This window comes from Sphaerodactylus townsendi, linkage group LG02 (genome assembly GCF_021028975.2).
Source record: "Sphaerodactylus townsendi isolate TG3544 linkage group LG02, MPM_Stown_v2.3, whole genome shotgun sequence".
Lineage (NCBI taxonomy): Eukaryota > Metazoa > Chordata > Lepidosauria > Squamata > Sphaerodactylidae > Sphaerodactylus > Sphaerodactylus townsendi.
Genome location: NC_059426.1, coordinates 123,367,922 through 123,385,659, shown reverse-complemented (window position 1 = coordinate 123,385,659; position 17,738 = coordinate 123,367,922). Strand labels below are relative to the sequence as shown.

At 40.5% G+C, this 17,738-nt stretch overlaps 2 protein-coding genes across 6 annotated transcripts in view; both read right to left on the bottom strand.

Moving 5' to 3' along the window:
- VPS39 (VPS39 subunit of HOPS complex) overlaps positions 1-3,832 on the bottom strand; it is a 34,107-nt gene extending 30,275 nt beyond the window's left edge. For both annotated transcript variants that reach the window (XM_048484941.1, XM_048484942.1), the window contains exons 1-2: positions 3,626-3,832; positions 824-889 (exon numbers count right to left, since the gene is read on the bottom strand). In XM_048484941.1, the coding sequence (XP_048340898.1) occupies positions 824-889; positions 3,626-3,698 (139 nt within the window). In that variant the 5' untranslated portion in view covers positions 3,699-3,832. The remainder of the gene's footprint in view (positions 1-823; positions 890-3,625) is intronic.
- Positions 3,833-6,221: 2,389 nt separating this feature from the next.
- Positions 6,222-17,738, bottom strand: part of TMEM87A (transmembrane protein 87A) — a 28,931-nt gene continuing 17,414 nt past the window's right edge. The window contains exons 12-20 of one of the 4 annotated variants that reach the window (XM_048484965.1): positions 17,046-17,114; positions 16,020-16,128; positions 14,913-14,971; positions 14,407-14,510; positions 14,075-14,148; positions 12,615-12,676; positions 10,414-10,469; positions 10,216-10,246; positions 6,222-8,827 (exon numbers count right to left, since the gene is read on the bottom strand). In XM_048484965.1, the coding sequence (XP_048340922.1) occupies positions 8,786-8,827; positions 10,216-10,246; positions 10,414-10,469; positions 12,615-12,676; positions 14,075-14,148; positions 14,407-14,510; positions 14,913-14,971; positions 16,020-16,128; positions 17,046-17,114 (606 nt within the window). In that variant the 3' untranslated portion in view covers positions 6,222-8,785. The remainder of the gene's footprint in view (positions 8,828-10,215; positions 10,247-10,413; positions 10,470-12,614; positions 12,677-14,074; positions 14,149-14,406; positions 14,511-14,912; positions 14,972-16,019; positions 16,129-17,045; positions 17,115-17,738) is intronic. The other 3 variants (XM_048484967.1, XM_048484964.1, XM_048484966.1) reach the window with 3 other exon arrangements.

The following is a 17,738-nucleotide window of genomic DNA, read 5'->3' as shown; positions in this document are numbered from 1 at the left end:
CTACATTTTATACTCAATTCTAATACATTGTACAGCCCCATATATCAAATGGAGAAGAGGAGCATTCACTTGATGTAGTATGTTTAAACACAAATAACTTTTATTTCTACCAGATAGCAGACTGAAATAAGGAAAAAGCTGGATTTCATGCTTAATTTGCTCTATAACTGGCAACCTCAGGGGTCAAGTAGACCAGACTTTAAACATCTTGTACATATCCTTCTTACCTCTGTGTAGAGGAGCAGGGTAAGTGTTAATATATGATTTTATTAAGGCCAGGGAGTGAGGTTTGGCTAACCCACCTAATCATTGCCATGGCCTAAACCTAAACAATCCCACCTGACAGCTGTTTTTGAATAAAATTGGCACTAGCAGGAAACCTGATCACAGCTCAGCAGCACATTGTATAGTCACATACTAAACCCTTTTGCGAAAGGAGACCTGTGTTTCTCCATTCAGCTGCTTCTTATGGTTCAGTTATGTATGCTGTGGAGCTACGCACAGAGCATATCACTTTCAAACAACTATCAAACTCACTGGCACAAAAAAGCCAAATCACCAGAATCTGAATTTTAGGTGTTCAGAATTTTTCTCTCAGCTTCATGAGAAAAGCTGTGGTTTATAAGTCAGTAAAGTGAGAAATGCTAACTAGATCCTCCTCTTCATTCATTCTATCCTTTGGCAATCTGAGGTTTATACACACCCACCACCATGCACAGAGAAAGACACTGGATATTCAGCAAAACTGCTAATGGGCTAATACTGTCAAGTCACTGAAAAGCTACCTGTACAATGATGCTTGATGAAATCTTGACAAACTTACCCATTTCTTTTCGAATTGTGTAAAGGAGAAGGTGTCCTTGTTTTGTCCCAACTAAAAGCCATTCCTCTGCCAAAACAAAAACAAATCCCAACATGAGCCTGTTTCTTTTATTCAATCCATACATTTCATATTGAAAAGTTCCAAAGATGTAACCATTTAAGCATACCATCCCTGAGGCACATGTGTAGTATGTAGACAATTTCACCCACTTTTTCAATATATTTTTGCAGAACTAAGTTCTCTGTGTTCCAATGGGACTTCTATCCAAGTATGCTCAATCAGGAACCCCCTGAATTTCATACAAAATGTTTCCTGTCCTTATCATTTTCAGGCGACATGGAGCAAATAGGAAAGAACAGTAACAGAAGTCACAATAATTTATTGGTAAATCTCAGCGTTGTTCAGCTCATCTGATTTTTATTGGTTGAAACTTAAAACTAGTACTTGATGGGGGGGGGTATAGATTGGATCCAGTTAAATTTTCCATCAATGGAATTAAACTCTTATCTCTCCTCCTTCCACTGCAGTCCACTCATCTCTACAAACTGGTGCACCGGGGGGGGGGGGGGGGAGGCTACCCAGAAGAATTACATGGGGTGGGGAGGGATCTGCTGCAGTGAGAAGGAGAACCTGGGGTTTAGTTTGTATCTATCTTACAATCACAAGGAAATGTTCACAATCACTAAAAAGGAGTTCCTGAAAGTGAAACATCAAACTAAGCAAACAGACACACATTTTACTCCAAAATAAGGAATGAATATCACCATCCTTTTCCCAAGCCTTTCCTGGCTATCTAGGTAAGGTAACTAAAACAAGACAAGCTATAAGACTCATTCTCCTTTTAAAGAGGCATACATTGGCAATCTGGCCATTTCACTGTTTGATGTTAATAATGTATGGATTCAGACAGTGGTTTCCCAAGACATCCTTTCAGAAGTTACACCAATTACATGACCAAAACACACCCTACAATCATTTAAAAAAATTTAATTTCACTGGTCACCAGATATCAAAATCCAGTTTTTACACTAATTTCCATTTATGAAAAGGTCTGATAAGGGTCTACTTCTCATCTCTCCCTTCTTGCAGCTGCACATTCACTCTTTGTTCAATCCCACCTTTAAATAGTATCTGTCTATATATTTATAATACTTGAAGAGAATTTTAAAGAAACAAAATGAATAGGTATTTTTCCACTGATAAAAATCATTATAGTGAATTCTCTAGTTTTAGTCTGTGAGGTTTCTCACATTAAGCATCACTCGTTACAAAATCCCTAACTAAGCAGCGAAGTAGAGGGTAATAAGCAGATCCACTACAGTCAGCGTTAGCATTTATAAAAATTGGTCCTCTCTTCCCATGAAAAAAATGTCTAAAATGACGAACGGTGGGCAGAGTTTAAAAGTGAGTTGTTTTGGACAATCTGATTTCTACCCAAGACTTCTGACCTGAAAATACAATAATCTGGGGCAGAATGAGTGACTCAGTGAAGACATAAATGCCTCCGCTAAATATCATTTGAGTGCACAGGTATTTTAACAATAGAACACACTGTTGCTACTTGGCATGCCTTGCAAAATAATGGGGAAGGTGTACTGAAGGTATCAATATTAAAGAAAGAAGAGGACAAGGCTCAAAATGGTTTAGAATGGATGATAATACAGGAGTCAGCCAGCTGTAAGAAGTTTCAAGTTTATGAATTCTTTCATTGTTCTTAAGGCAAAAATAAGGAACATCTTGCCTAAGAACTTCCATGTGATTCATATATTCGCTGTCCTACCCACAGATTACCCAGCAAGCACAGCATTTTGTATCCAATGTACTTCAAGACATCCACCGGCCATTTCACAATGAAGCAAAATATGAGTCTCCATATAGCCACTAGAAATCAACCCCACATTTTCTGAACTTTTCAAAGCACATTTGCATAATATAAATAAGACCTACACTCCATCAAACTGTGACTCCCAGGTGTATATTTGCAACACTTTTTTCCAGACATATGAACACTATTCAAGCACTGTCTGGAGTGTTTTATGAAGTCCTAACAAATCAACCACACTTGTAGCAAAGTAAAGAAGAGATAAATAAATATCCAAGTAACCAAGAGGTGCAATTCACAGATTTTAGGTGGGCTCCATTTTCGATTAACCCTTTTCATGCATTCTTCTCATGGAACAGAAGACAAACAGTAACACGCCATGATGCTCATTTATTTTGGCCCTGGTATCATCTGAAAGTCATGCTCCACTAAATGAGGCCACTTGACATATTACACTTTTGTAACCCACCTGATGGATTACAACTGATGTGAAATCACACATCTCACAACCCAAATCAGCATTTACCTGGAATCCACTGGCCATCATACACACTATGAATACATCCACCTGGCTTCTCCACTTTTATAGACACTGCATGCAGGACACAAGTCCCTGTTTATAAACACAAGCATACCTGTCACACAAAATTTGAGCATACCTTGAATGTGTATCCAGTGCTCAAGATCACTTGATCTGAACCTCACCAGATATGCGTTTAACGTTAGGGGGAGGATTTGGTCGCACTTTTTTGATGCATGCTGATGGATGAAACCCAAATGACTGAAATAATTAGTAGGTGGCAACTCTTCCAGGTCCACACGGATCATGGCACACATTTAATAAGGAAGGCGGGAGGGAGGGACAGGCCAAATAAGCGAGAGTCAGAGAGCGGCGGCGCCTTTGCAAACGACAGGCCTGCTCCCAGCCCCAAAGTCGTTGGCACTGAAGGCTGCCTCGCCCGTCGACCCCCTTTACTCACCCCACGCTGCCAGACAGTCGATCTGCAGCGGCAGCTTCTCCAGGATCTGCACCGGCTCGAAGGCGTCGTGCATGACAGCGGCAGATCAGACTCAGGAAGCCCCCTCCCAAAACGGGCACAGCCACCGGGGCCCACCCAGGAGGACTCACAACACTGTGGACGGCACCAACGGCATTTGCAGCCACTGCCCCCGCCCAGCGCAGGCCCCTGTGCTGCAATGCTTCCGGCTCACTCTGCACTTCCGCGGCCAGACTCCTCCTCCTAGAAAGTCCTGGAGTGGGGCCTCCCCATCTTCGAGTGGCGCGCGTGTTTTAATCGTTGTTCTGCAGGGTAGCGCACTGGTCAGGTTTCATTCAATGCCTGATGATAGCATTATCCGGTAGCACAATTAGGCTTTCAAATATAAGCAGATCCACTACAGTCCTCATTAGCTTTTATTAGTACTACATTACTTTTTAATTCCTCTCTCTTTTTCTCTCTTCCAATGACAAGAATTCTTCAACTGTGGACTTTAGGTCACGAAGCCATTCACAGTAGATCGTGGAACCAGTAAAGAGTACGATGAGTTAAAAGCGCTCCTTCCGACTCTGGTGCCCCTGAGAGCCAGAATCCCCACAGAAACAGGAAGTGACTACATTAGATGATCTAATTATTTCATCTGATGTTCAGTCTCGTGTTCCATTTGGAGAATTTTTCGGCTGGAATACCAAACTAGGTGCTTTTCCTGATGACATTGTTTTTACAGAACTTCTACTGATCTGAACTTGTATTCATCTCTCCATTTCACTCCAATAATACATTCCAGGCAGCAGATTTATGTACTATACCATCTTCATTTTAATGGATTATTTCAATTTAGTACCATGCTGGATATCTAAGGGGCTGTGAAAGTTCTTGATTCATGTGCATCTTGGTTATTGAAATATTGTCAGAAGCAGGCTGATAAATCAGCCACAGGGCCACAGCATTCTTCCTTACAAAGAGGCAAGTATTCATCCATTTCTTAAAAAAAAACACTAGAGAAGAACATACTTGCTAGTTATTATCTGGTCTCTAGCCTGTCCCTCTGGGCACAATCACTGAGTACTGAAAGAATAACTTCAGGCTTTCCTGAATGGCTCATCTGCTCTAGACTAGATGGTTTGGACATCTTTAGTTGATGATCTCCAATCTAAACAAGGGGTGTGTTGGTTCTGTGTTGTAACCCTAACACAATGGATCCATCATATTGAGATGTCTGGATTCAGAAGTAGACATCAAGGGAAGCATTCAGGAACGGTTTCATTTTTCCTTTATGGACAGAACTCATAGGGTTGCTGTCAGAGATCAGTAGTCAGAAGTTTAGGGCCTTTCTGCATTGTTCCACAAGGCTAAGTTTTAGTTCCCATGTTGTTCAATCTCTGGAAGAGATAATGGTTTTGAAATTGGATGGAATCAATACGCTGAAACCACCCAGCTCTACATTTGTCTAGAGCACCTGATGTGTGTAACTAAACTGACAAAAGACAGTGCTTTTTGGGAAGGCTGAAGTTTTTGAGAATATTAAACCCCATCAATTTTGAGATGTGCAACTATTAACACAGTTAACGTTATTCTGGACCTAGCATTATTTTACAGTTGTTTTTTTAAAAAAACAAGCCTTCTTCTATCGAAGCCTGGAAAATGGTTCCCTACCTTGACCTGGTCACATGGATCCATGCCACGATAACCTCAAGGTATTGTAATGCACGCTACATGCGTATGCCCTGGAAGACTTCTTGGAAACTCCAGAGCTTGCAGATCATACTTGCTTGTTTACAATTGGGAGCCAGGCAAAGTATTCACATTACACCTATTCTGCAGTCAGTCCATTGATCACCAATTAGTTCCCAAACTGAAGATGCAGGTTATAATGTAAAAAGCTCTTAATAGCTTAGGACCCACTTAACGATAAGATCACTTCTCTCAGTACGTTCCACTGAGACAGCCTACTGATCTGAGCAAAGCCTCATGAAGGTGGTACCCCACAGAGGGTAAAAACAGGCATCCATACCCAAGCTTTGTGTTATGGTCCAAACCTGCAGGAATAGCTTACCTGATGAGTTAAGAAATATTTCTGTACTTCAATCATTTCACAGAATGTGTAACACAGAACTGTTCAGGAGAACTTTTTCATAAAGGAAACAGGTGTAGTATAAACAGAATTCTACAGGAAATAAACTTTTCATTCAGATAATTTTAGTTTAATTTTTGTTAAACTTTTAAGCAGCTGCTTTTGTTTCTCCTCCCTCTTTATATTGCGTTGTTCAGTGGATATACTATATTCTCCGTACTTCAGCCTTGCTTAATTGTGAAATCCAGTTTGTGACATATTATACTGCTTTATTTCATTCTTTATTTGTGTAATCCAGTTGTATTGCATTGTACATTGCATGCAGTATACTGGTTTTTGCCTTGTCTTTTATAATTTTGAAATATTGTAAACAAAAAAGCAGTCAAGAAATGAAATAAAAATAAATGAATGATGACCTGACAACCTTGGGAGATAAAAGTGTGGCCCAAACTGAAAGAGCAACTGAAAACCAGAAAGATAAACATGACCATTAACTTCTACCACTTTAAGAAAAAAAAGGAACTTTATTTATACAGAACAAAAATCTACAACTTGGACCAAATCAAATGAAAAAGTGCCTGTAAGTTAAAGGAAACCCCATTACCAAACCACTTATACATACAGCTAAAATAAATTGGGAATGCAGAATGTAAGCACTGACAAACTTCTACATTTCAATCAAAATCTAAAAATTTGAAATAGTTTAGATTTGTCAACAGAACGTGATTTTTTAATAAGATCTTGCTGTTGCTGTAGTGATATCAGAGATAAAGCTCAAATTTTGGCACCCAAATTAGAAAGCTCCACATTCAAATACTAGCTGCCCATTACTTCCTAGAAGTATTTCAGAACAGAAGTATCCCCACACTACCATACTTATTAAAAGAGAACACTAGGGTAAGTTGAAATCAGGGGCGTAAGGGGACAAAATGGCACCTAGGGCTAAATGGCGCCTGGGCCCCCACCCCCTCTCACTTACCAGCAGCCACCTGAAAAAATCTTTCTGCCAGCTGCTGGTAAGCAGTCTGACTGGGTGGCAGGGGAGGGAAAAGGGTTGGCTCCACACACCCCTATGGCCCCCACAGTCCTGCCCCCTTTCCCCTCCCACTTATCAGAAGCCGGCTGAAAAAAAGCTTTTTTCAGTCGGCTGCTGGTAAGCAGCCTGACTGGGCCACAGGGGAGGAGGAGGGCCAGGCCATCAGCTGGAGCCTGAGCTGCGCCTGTGCGGGCTCCACACAGGCGCAGCCCAGGTTCCAGTCCACGGTTTGGCCAGCTCCCTTTTGCCTGGCCTGAACAAGAGGGGGTCAGCCAGGGGGACGGGGAGCAATGGGTCAAAAGTGTGGGGGGCGATTTTCCACCCCTACGTGACTCACCAGGGGGCATCCGGGGCGTTTGTCCCCGGATGTCCCCATTGTAGCTCTGTCACTGGTTAAAATTGCTCTTTTAGTAATAGTTTATTATCTTTCCAGAGGCAAATTCAGTTTTCTAAGAAGTCTCAAAAACTCCTGTGATCCTTGCTCCCAAATACATATAAAATGTGCAGTCAAGGGCTGGGGAAGAACTCACAGGTATGGAATGGAATAGGGGTAAATAACTAGAACAGTATTCAGAAGCACAGATAATATGTAACAGGATTCACTGGATTTTTCTGGCAGGGAGGGGAAAAGGCCAAATATTGAACTGTACTTGTTTGATTATTCAGGGAGCTGCTTATTTCAAAACTGTAAAGGGACAGTGGCTATTCATATACCCCATATGCAAATAAAGGAAAGATGAATTTTATGTATGCAGTAATTCAGAGCAGATCTCCACAACCATAACTCCCTAAGGGGCTGGATAACCAGTTTCTTTTTGCTGTCCACCTGGAACTTCAAGAACAAGATGTGTTATAAAATACTCAACAAACCATAATAAAGGCAAGTGTGAAAGTTGTTCAGGACTGGTTCAGATTGGCTGGAGTAAATTTGTGAGACTATGTAACAGATTCCAATACAACAATACTGAAAACAAAGGATAAGTGTGGTTCCAGTCTAGAGTAGCAAACTGGTGCTGGGGTGTTTTATTAAATCACACATTGCTCTGATTTGAATAGTTAATTGCTTATGCTCACGCCCCATTGCCAGCAATGAGATACTACAACAAACATTAAGAATTAGGCAATCATTGCTTCTACATAAATTTTTTTTTAAAAAAATCTTTCCTTCATAGTGGGGTGAATAAAATTGCACTTGATCTTGCTAAAAAAAACAGTAGGAATCATTACTTTTTCCAAATACTTCCCTTGTGACATATGTTGATTATTTTCCATAAGCAAGAACTCCTAATTCCAAAGCTCTCTCCCTGGTCTACAGCCAACAACTTCTGTATCCAACAAAAATGAAAGACACTGACCCTGATTTACAGCTTCTAGCAGAATGCATTCACACTACCAGGAACAAGCCTTTTGTATAAATGGTTGATGCCACCAGCTTTGACAGTGCCAATCTTCACTTGGGTAGCAGATGGGAGATAAGACTCAATGTCTCCCTCCCTTATCTATAGCTCCTAGGGTTCCATGCAGGATTTCTCACCATGTGCAATTCCTTCTCATGTGCACAGACCGCTGGCAATTGTCAACATGCCAAAACCTGCTTTTGTGTGTGGGTCACCCTTGCTGGTTTGTAAGGGAACCATCCTAACCCTTTTCCCACATCCTTTTGTTTAAAATGTATGGGATTTAGCTTTAATATTGAATTAATATTTCCTCAGACCTTTGTTAATTTTTTTAGTTTCACTTAAACAGTTCTAAAAAAACAGAACGTGCTGTAATAAAAGACATTAAAATTTCTTTAAAAACCAACTTGCAGTAACAATGCAAATCCAAATGTCTTCCTAGGTTTAGCAACATGTTTGTCATTCCTTTCCATAGTGACCCAAGTAAAATGTTCTCTGAGAACAGTGTCCAACTCCAGGGATGAAGGATCGCAGAACACATCAGAAGAATGTAACACTGGAACATTCTAAGGGAATCAGAAGATTCTCCCCTTTCTCCAATCACAGGTAGTCTTGTCCTGCAAATTTTCCCTTTCTCACTCCATTTTTGATCTTTCAAAATGTGTGATCATTCTTTCCTGCAAGGTTTAAAGACCACAAGGGTTAACATTTCAATTTTTAAACAGGTACAATATTGTTGCCTTACTTTAAAAGTGCAAATATTATTCTCATGTTCACTTTTGGCAATGAGAAGTCAGTGTAATGATTGTTACCATTTTCATGTGATAAATATTTTTCCAAATGTGCTTCTTCGTAGTGTGAGTTAAAATTATCAAGCCCTAAACATACCTTGAGACCAACAAATTTCCAGAGCTGGCAAACAGGAAATCTGAGCACATTTCTTCCATACCCAACATAATCTTTTTTGTCCTCATCTTTAAAGATCTCTACTGCACCGCCCGGAGCCCCTCGGGGACAGGGCGGTATAAAAGCTGAAAGTATAAATAAATAAATAAATAAATACTGTTTTACAGCCCAATTTGGGGGGAGGGGCAGAATAGGCTGTGGGAACGGTGCGGGCCCATACCAACACATTTACCCACCTCACTGGCATAAGTGGCACGTACACCAGCAAGAAGGGCAAACAGGGAGGCAGGCAGGAAGAGGCTTCTGCTCTAGAGCAGCATCGATATAAAGGAGGGCGCCAACATGGCTGGGGGCATGCTAGGGGTGTTCTGAAGGGTGGAGCTGACAATAATTCCACCGGGCTTTCGGTGTAGGAACATCCCTGGTGCAGGCCTGTAACTTTCACCATGAAAACACATTCCGTAAATCACTTTTTTCAATTGAGTTTTTCAGGCAGCAGCGGAGGGGTTTTCCTGAAGCTTCATTGTAGTTCTGAAATTTCATTGGAGGTGGTATAGCGCCACATTCACTGCACCATTCCCAGGTGCTGTGGAGCTCCCCACTAGTCTGAATTGGACTGCCCATCTACCCCCATTTCCCAATAAATTCCTGCTTTAGAACTTGGTCCTTTAAACTCTACCACTTCTCCAGCCGCCTCCGCCTTCAAACAATTTTTTCTTGGGTCCCATTTTTCTAATACTTCTACCCCTATATGTCTGGAGTGTCTCTCTTCCTCAGAATTCTCAGGTGATGCCACCTGTCTCCTCCATTTCAAGTCCCTCTTCAGGAAACCTTTTATTTAACGTGTTAGTGCTCATTCTCAAAAAAACCTTAAATGTGTGTAATTCTATTTTTTATATTGCCCTCCTATGATTCCAGAGGGGTAGCCACATTAGTCTGTTGCCACAAAAACAAGTAGCAATCCAGTGAAAATTTAAAGACAGAATGTAAAGACTAAACATTTAAATACTGTATATCCATTACGTGTCATTTCATTCTTTAAAATATATGTATGTGTTTATTAGTACCCTGATAGAAGCCTAAGAGAATTTTAGTTTTAAGGAAATGAAAATATTTCTAGTCATCTCAAAGGAAATTAGCTAAAGGCTTGTTTACTGACCTCATCTGAATCCAGAAGTACCGGGAGAGCGCTGATTGGGAAGCAAAAAAGACACACAATATTGACTGCAAGAACTAATTCTGTCAATTATTATTAGTAAGAAAGACTGTACAGACAGGAGCAATGTTTTACAAAATGACATTTCTGACCACAGCACACAACAAAGTTAAAGTATTATTTTCAACTACATGTACTTACACATCAGTTACTGAAGAAGGAACATTCTCTTCTACCCATTTCAGGTCATCTTCCTGCTTAAAAAAAAGGAAGTAATTGCTGTTACTGAACAATTGTTCTACTTGAAAATGATACTGTACAACTGCTGTCCATTTCATTGTCACAAATTCTAATGTATCAAAAAGCAAAAGTTTCTTGCATATACAGTTTTCCCCTACTTTAAACATTCCTTTATCTCCGCCAATGCCAGCTTTGCTTTCCTTTTACCACATGGTCAAGGCAAGAAAAATTATGTTTCCTTTTTTAGAAAGGATACTGATAGAAATTCATATCTTCATTACACTTCTTTCCATCCTTGGCATCTTAAGAATAATCTTCCTTTTGTATTGTCGAAGGCTTTCACGGCCGGATTCAACTGGTTCTGGTGGGTTTTCCAGGCTGTGTGGCCATGGTTCAGTGGATTTTGTTCCTAACGTTTCGCCTGCATCTGTGGCTGGCATCTTCAGAGGTGTATCTCAGAGAAGAGTCTGTTTCTCACTGTGGGCCGCTCCCCACTTACCTCTTCTAAGTGCAACACTGCAGCGACCCCGCGTAGAAAAGCCTCCGCGGCTTTTGACAACGGAGACATTTGTTCCCCACTCATTTGCCATTTCGGAAATAACGCGGGGGAGCAGGGGAGCAAGAGCAGGAGTTCCGTGGCAATCAAGCGTTCTCATTGGCTGGCATGCACCTATCCGCAGCGAATTGATAGGGCAGGAAAACGAAAGTGAAAATCAGTTTCGGTTTCCACCGCCCAAAACCTCGTGCGCTCAGCGGCACTTTACCGTGAATCGGCGCTGCCAAGCCGCAAAGCCGTGGAGCTTGAGCAAAGGGAGCAATGTTGGCACATCGCGTTGTGCACACGTCTCAATTTCTGCGAGCGTGCATTATAAAAGAGGATGTCGCCTAGTGTTTACATCATCACGTAGCTTCATGTCGCGCACTTTCTGACGGGGACACCCTCCCTAAACAAAATGGAGGATCCTTTTTCCTGATTGGCTGGAAAGCTGTGCATCACAGCGTCACAGCGAATCAACCACGTGTAAACAGCCGAGGTTGCCCACCACCCTGCGGCAGCTGCGGGGTTTTGGAAAATGTTGCTCTTTGAAGAGGACCTAATTTGATGCGCGCCAAGGAGGTGGGAGAGCAGCAAATTCTGGGCAGCTGCGCAGTGGCCACTGGTGATGTGGGGAACGTCCAGGATCCCCGTGTCTTATCAAGAGGTGGCCCCGCGGCTTATGGTGAGTGGGGAGCGGGCCTGTGTCTAAGTGAGAAGGGAAAGTTTAGTGTGGTATATTGTCCATAGTGTCCTGTGAAGTCTGACATAGTAGGCTTCTGAATTGTCCAAAATTTCAGTGTTCTCAAATAAAATGTTATATCCAGTTTGGCTCTGAAGATGCCAGCCACAGATGCAGGCGAAACGTTAGGAACAAAATCCACCTGACCACGGCCACACAGCCCAGAAAACCCACCAGAACCAATCTTCCTTTTGGTTTATTTCTCAGGGCTAAGCGTAATTCTACTTCTAACAAAGATTATAAAAGGGCAGCTAAAAACATTGAGGTCATGTTATTAAATAGACAATATCCATGGTCCATTATTCACAAGGCGAAAAGCAGATCTGACAGTATACCTAGGGAGGCTTTTTTTTCTCCCAAAACTTGCTCTAATGTAGGAAGGATTACATCTTTTTTCCAGCAGACTGATCTAAGTTCAGGCACTAAAGATATTATCCTTAGATACTTTCCACTACTCCAAGATTTACTTGGTTGTGCCATCCCCTTTTGTTAACTTTCAGAAGAACTTACCTCCTTATCTATGTTGTTAAATGTTGTTTGCATTCGTTTTCAGAATAAGCCTTGAAGTTGTTTTCACGAGATCCACACAGGATCTAGATTCCAACTAGCTTATTCTTTCATGTATTATTGTTTATCTTTATATGTATGGATGCTTTTGGCTGTATTTAAGTGTATGCCAGTTTACTTATTTTGTTATGCTACGTGTTATGCTATTTTATAAGTTAAATTTGCACTCCAGTGGGAGGCTTTTTTCCCAGTTTCATTTATAGCCCATTTGGTACAAATTTGTCTTTTGTTGGCTGTACCAACCCGTTTTTCTGATTATGGTGGAATAGCTTTGCTTTCCTTGCAACACAAGGTCAAGGTGAGAAAAATCAAACTTACTGCTTTGTGAACTTTAGGATTTCCATTCACTTCTTGTTTTGAACTCCTCATTTTCATTCCTTCTGCAAAGGATATCAAGACATGGGGAAAAAACATTCAACTATATCATCTGAAAGAGAATGATCAAATTAATATTTAAATAGCCAGTTCTCAACGTTTTATCCTATGACCATGCTCCGAAAAGGACAATTAAGACAGAAGTTAGTAAACTGTCTCCAGAGATAGGGAGACAATTCTGGGAGAGGAAAGAGAGGCAATATTATCCAACAGACCACTGCTGCTCCTGCTTTGACCTACAGTTACAGTTTGGGGTTTATGTAAGGGGTTTAAGTTTTGATTTCCTAAATGGTTTATGAGTTATTGCATCTTGTAAAAATACTCTTGCCAAACTCTAGCCATTTAAAGGGGCAGTACTATTAATTTTGCTCTATTATATACAACATTAAACCTAATAAATTTTAAACAGACAATTTTTGTTATTCTTTCGGGATTAATTACCATAAAGCCTCACCATTATTTTCATCATTTCTTACTAGTATATGCATTGTATCATCGTTTCTTTTCTTGCTATATCCCACCACAGGCAGGCACAGAGATCCATAGCAACAAAAGTGCAAACAAGACCAACATTTGTGTGTGGAATTAAATAAGAAATAGTATGGAGTAATATTTTGATTTGTTCCATCTTTGCACAAAATGCCTTCCTAATAAGTGGACCACAAATCTCTTTGCAAACGAGCAAAAAATTGAGCTTGTAAGATTATTAAAATGGACATTTCTCACAACTTCACATGAAGAAGGGAGGACCCTGTTGTGTCAGAGAAAGCACCACAGTTGGCAGAGTGGATCCTTAGGGTCCAATTTTATGTTTTCAATTGCCTTTCAAATTCCACCAGCATACACAGGATTGTGTAGCAGCATGTGAAACAAAATTTGTCACCTTGGGGCAAGAAAACTAGTTGGCAAAATTGTTGGAAGGATAAGAATACGTACATACAAGAGCTTGAGAAAACGATATATAGGCAATACCAAATGATACCATTTCTCATCCCTGATGCTGAAGAAGATCAGGGATCATGCAGAATGTTGTATAAAACTACTACTAAACACACTGTGAACATTTTTTTCTCTTCAGCATTAGCGATTCAGAATTAAGACTGCATTCATAAAGCATAAGGCAGGGACCCCCAAGTGGTGCCTGTGGGCACCATGGTACCAGTTGACACCTTCCTTGGTGCCCATCAAGTGTTCTTAGAAAGTGGCTGGAACTTTTGCCCAGCAGGTTTTTTAAAATGTTGCTTCGGCAGCAGCTGCCAACACAACATAAGGATCTTGACTGACTAACTGAAGGTAAGTTAAAGCAGTCATGTTGTGGCAGCGCCCACCACACATCAGAATTGCAAAGGTGTCCATAGCCTCTGAAAGATTTGGGATTCCTGACATAATGATTTTCTTCTTACCAAAGCTTTCTTTCAGCATTGGCTCCTTCTGTTCATCATCTTCATCTTCCTCAGCCAATGGTGAAAAAGCAAATCTTTTAAAAAAAGACAATATAAATTACAAAGTTTAACAAATGGCCGCTCTGACAATCTAAATATATAAATACAAATTAGTTCCCCTGAGGCCTTGTTCAATATTATTTGTAAATGAGATCACTGAGTCTAAACTGGACAAAAAACCCGTACTTTAACGTACCAGAAATTACCAGGTAGTTGCAATTGTTTTTACTAATTGATCTACAGGAAGGTATTACCAGGATAAACTGTAAAAATAAATATACAGTGTTTTATACCTCTGGTTGTTGGCTGATGGCCTCCAAAGAACCATGATGACAAAAAGAATCATTGAAAACAAAAGCCGCCAGATGGCATCATCCACCCACAGCTCTTGCCAATCCTAGTTAAAAGAAAGGTGAAATATGTAAAGAGAGAACGAATCCGTTTTCTACAGGTAAAAGCAACAATGTGTAGCACATGCCAAAGTAGAAACTCTGCAGTAAATTCATCTGTCATTCTTATCTCACACTTATAAAGCAAAAACAAAATATTGTGTTGGACCCAGGTTAATTGTCCAATGACAGTCTGGAATTGTCCTACCTCCCCCTGCACCACTACAGCCTACTGATCTGCACAAAATGCTGATCCTTGGAGACGTGGGACTCTAAGGAATAAACTGAGGGTAGTCTGCAGAAGTAAACAGTGGAAACACACTTACAGATGGACATTGTCAATTATGACTCAACCCAATCTGTTTTGTGGACATTCAAGTGCATACATTTTTTAAAGAAACCAAACTTACCGATTGACAGTTTACTAGCCTGAATTTCACAGTGGTCCAGATGATAAAAACAACAGATGCTGATGGTTTAAAAAAAGATGATAAAAGCTTAGCAAGTTAAATTTAGCATTTTCTGATATTTTATATTTTGGTCTATTTTATTTATTATAGTTACGGTAGATCTCATTTTTTTCGATCATGGAGCTCAAGCCAGCTTGAATAGGATTTTCACAAAGTCTCCAACCTAGATACGAACTAGACTCAAAATCTGCTTAGTTTCAGCAAGGTTGCTGGGTCAAGTGTCCTATACGTATCCCCCTGAAAGAACATGGTTATCCTTACACATAATTGCCTAAGGGGTCAGATGTCCGACGACGAACCCCCAGCCAATGAGTGTGCAGGACTCCCAACATCCCATCCTGTTCCCCACCCCCTTTCCTCCAACCCAGGAGCCCCACCCCAAGCAAAATAGACTGCTCCCCTGGAAGGGAGGAGGAGGAGGAGGTCCCCCTCTCTCCCTGAACCCATTTTATTTTAAAATAGGCTTTAGTGATTGTATATGGCTTAAGTGTATATGGCTTTAGTGATTAAGTATATGGCTTTAAACTGACAGTAAGAGATACTGGAAAAATAAGAACTGAAATAACAAATATACTAAAAGAATATCTGGCTCAAAGTGCCAGATAGAATGCTGAAATAGTCATGAAAAAAATATTTCAGTGTATTAGTAGGACAGTGATACAGAGCCACCCATAGACAAGACTAAGGTTTCTACATACTCAAAGACTCCCAGGGTATGCAGAAAAATACTCATTTGTTAATAAAAGACATCCCCTCCCATTAAAAAAAACTTGATAAGGACTGTGGACTGAAGTGGTCATATAGTTAAGGTCTATTAGTCCTTACATTCTACCACTATCATGCCTGAAAACTATCATCCACAAGTCACAGAATATTGAGTCAGTTAAAAACATAAACACAGAGATGAGAACTGGCCTGCTACAGTCTCTAAGACCTTACAACATCCTGCATGGGATGGTCTGGGTCAGATGGAAATGTTCTTATGCATTTACTTCCCTCTTTCCCCAGTTCCTGAAAGACCACCAAATGGTGATTTCTAAAGCTCACCTGCTATTGCCAAGATGAGAGTGTTGGTGAAATGTCGATAGAGAGAGAGCTTCACAACATTTCTCCGAAGTTTTAGAAGTTTCATTGTCTGAGTCAAACTGATGAATATGTATGGTAAGTTAAGAAAAAAAACAAGCTTAACTTATGGATGTGCAGTTATACAGACAATGGTGTGCCACATAAATACATTACAGTAGTTCACCAACATAGGACTGAAATATCAGTGGAAAGTTCACCCAGTATTTTTACATTGGGCTTCCATAAACACTTTCATAAACACTTCCTTAAACACTTTCTCCCAGGACTGGATCAAATATTATGGCACTGATTTAAATGAGGGTAAAAATGTGTATGATACTATTCCAAAAGCTGTTATATTTGAAAGTGTGTACCAGCTCTGTCTACATGAAATATACAGCAGTGGTGAAGCTGCTCCATGCAACCAGGGTATCCATGTGGTGATGTTTCCAAACTTTACAGTTTCAGCATAGAGTACCATCATATGGAGTGAGTTTTCAACACCTTCCATTGGGGGTGGGGGTGGGGCAGAAAACAGACTTCAGGCCATAAACCACCTCCCCCCGCCAAAAAAAACATGATGGTTCTTGGTTTTCCATCAAAAGGCTGATTACCAAAAGTGTGAGAACTATTCATTCTACCACTACCAAGCTCTTACTGAAACAGTGGAAACACATTAAATATTAGAACCCAGTGACATCGCTGCACTTGAGGAGCAAGGCCATCTCCAGGGCTTAGAACCAGATGTGACTACTTCAAATTTGTCCCACAAACCTTGTCAAAATCCAGTCAGGTTAACAGGGATACCAAGCACTTATTCAGAAGTAAATTCTACTGAATTTAGCGGGGTTTCCAACTTCATAGGGATACTTAGGATGGCAGTCTTAAGTAACTGTGGTTGTAAAGTAAAATTGAATCTGGCGAAAACTTTGCAGGAGAATGCGACCCACCATGAAAACCCAACTCCAAAGAAATTAACATTCCACCAAATAAGCCAGTGAAGGATATCCACCAGCAGAGGGCAGTATCTAGGAAAGCCAGTGGAATAAAAGCCAAGGAGGCAAGATCATTCTGTGCCTAGAGTCAAAGAGAAAAAAAGCACTGAGATCAAGGCAGATTGGAAGCAAGATACAAGACTTAAACACCCAGTTGCAGTTATTATCTTACTTTCAGAAACAATGAACACAAAGCCCCCAGAGGTGAAAATATGCCTTTTCTTTGTTCATTGAAGCAAGAGGTTAGGATCAAGCCAATCAAGCGTATTTTTGCAGAAAATAGCTCAAAGCTACCAGTTCTGGTAACTCACATTTATTCACAGTATCATACAGACACAGAAGTAGCTGCATAATCTGCCATTATAATGCTTGCAAATACTTTTCTATAGTAAAACCAAGATGATTTATTCGTCTCATCAATCAAAAATCATTAACATGCCAAGAGTCTTGCGCTTACTAGCTTAATGAAAATCCACTGTGTGTTCATATAATTAAATTGGAACTTTGAAACGTCATAAATCATTAATTGAAATATGGGCCAGTTATGAGTACATGCATATTCAGTACACAAGACTTCTCTGTGGAATATCTTCCCAAAGCAGAAATACCAGCTGTTTGCCCAATTAAATACAGATAAGGCAGTCTGAGCCACAATAGCAGAGCCAGTTTCTTAGACATGCAATCCCAGGACAGAGAGAGAGAGAAA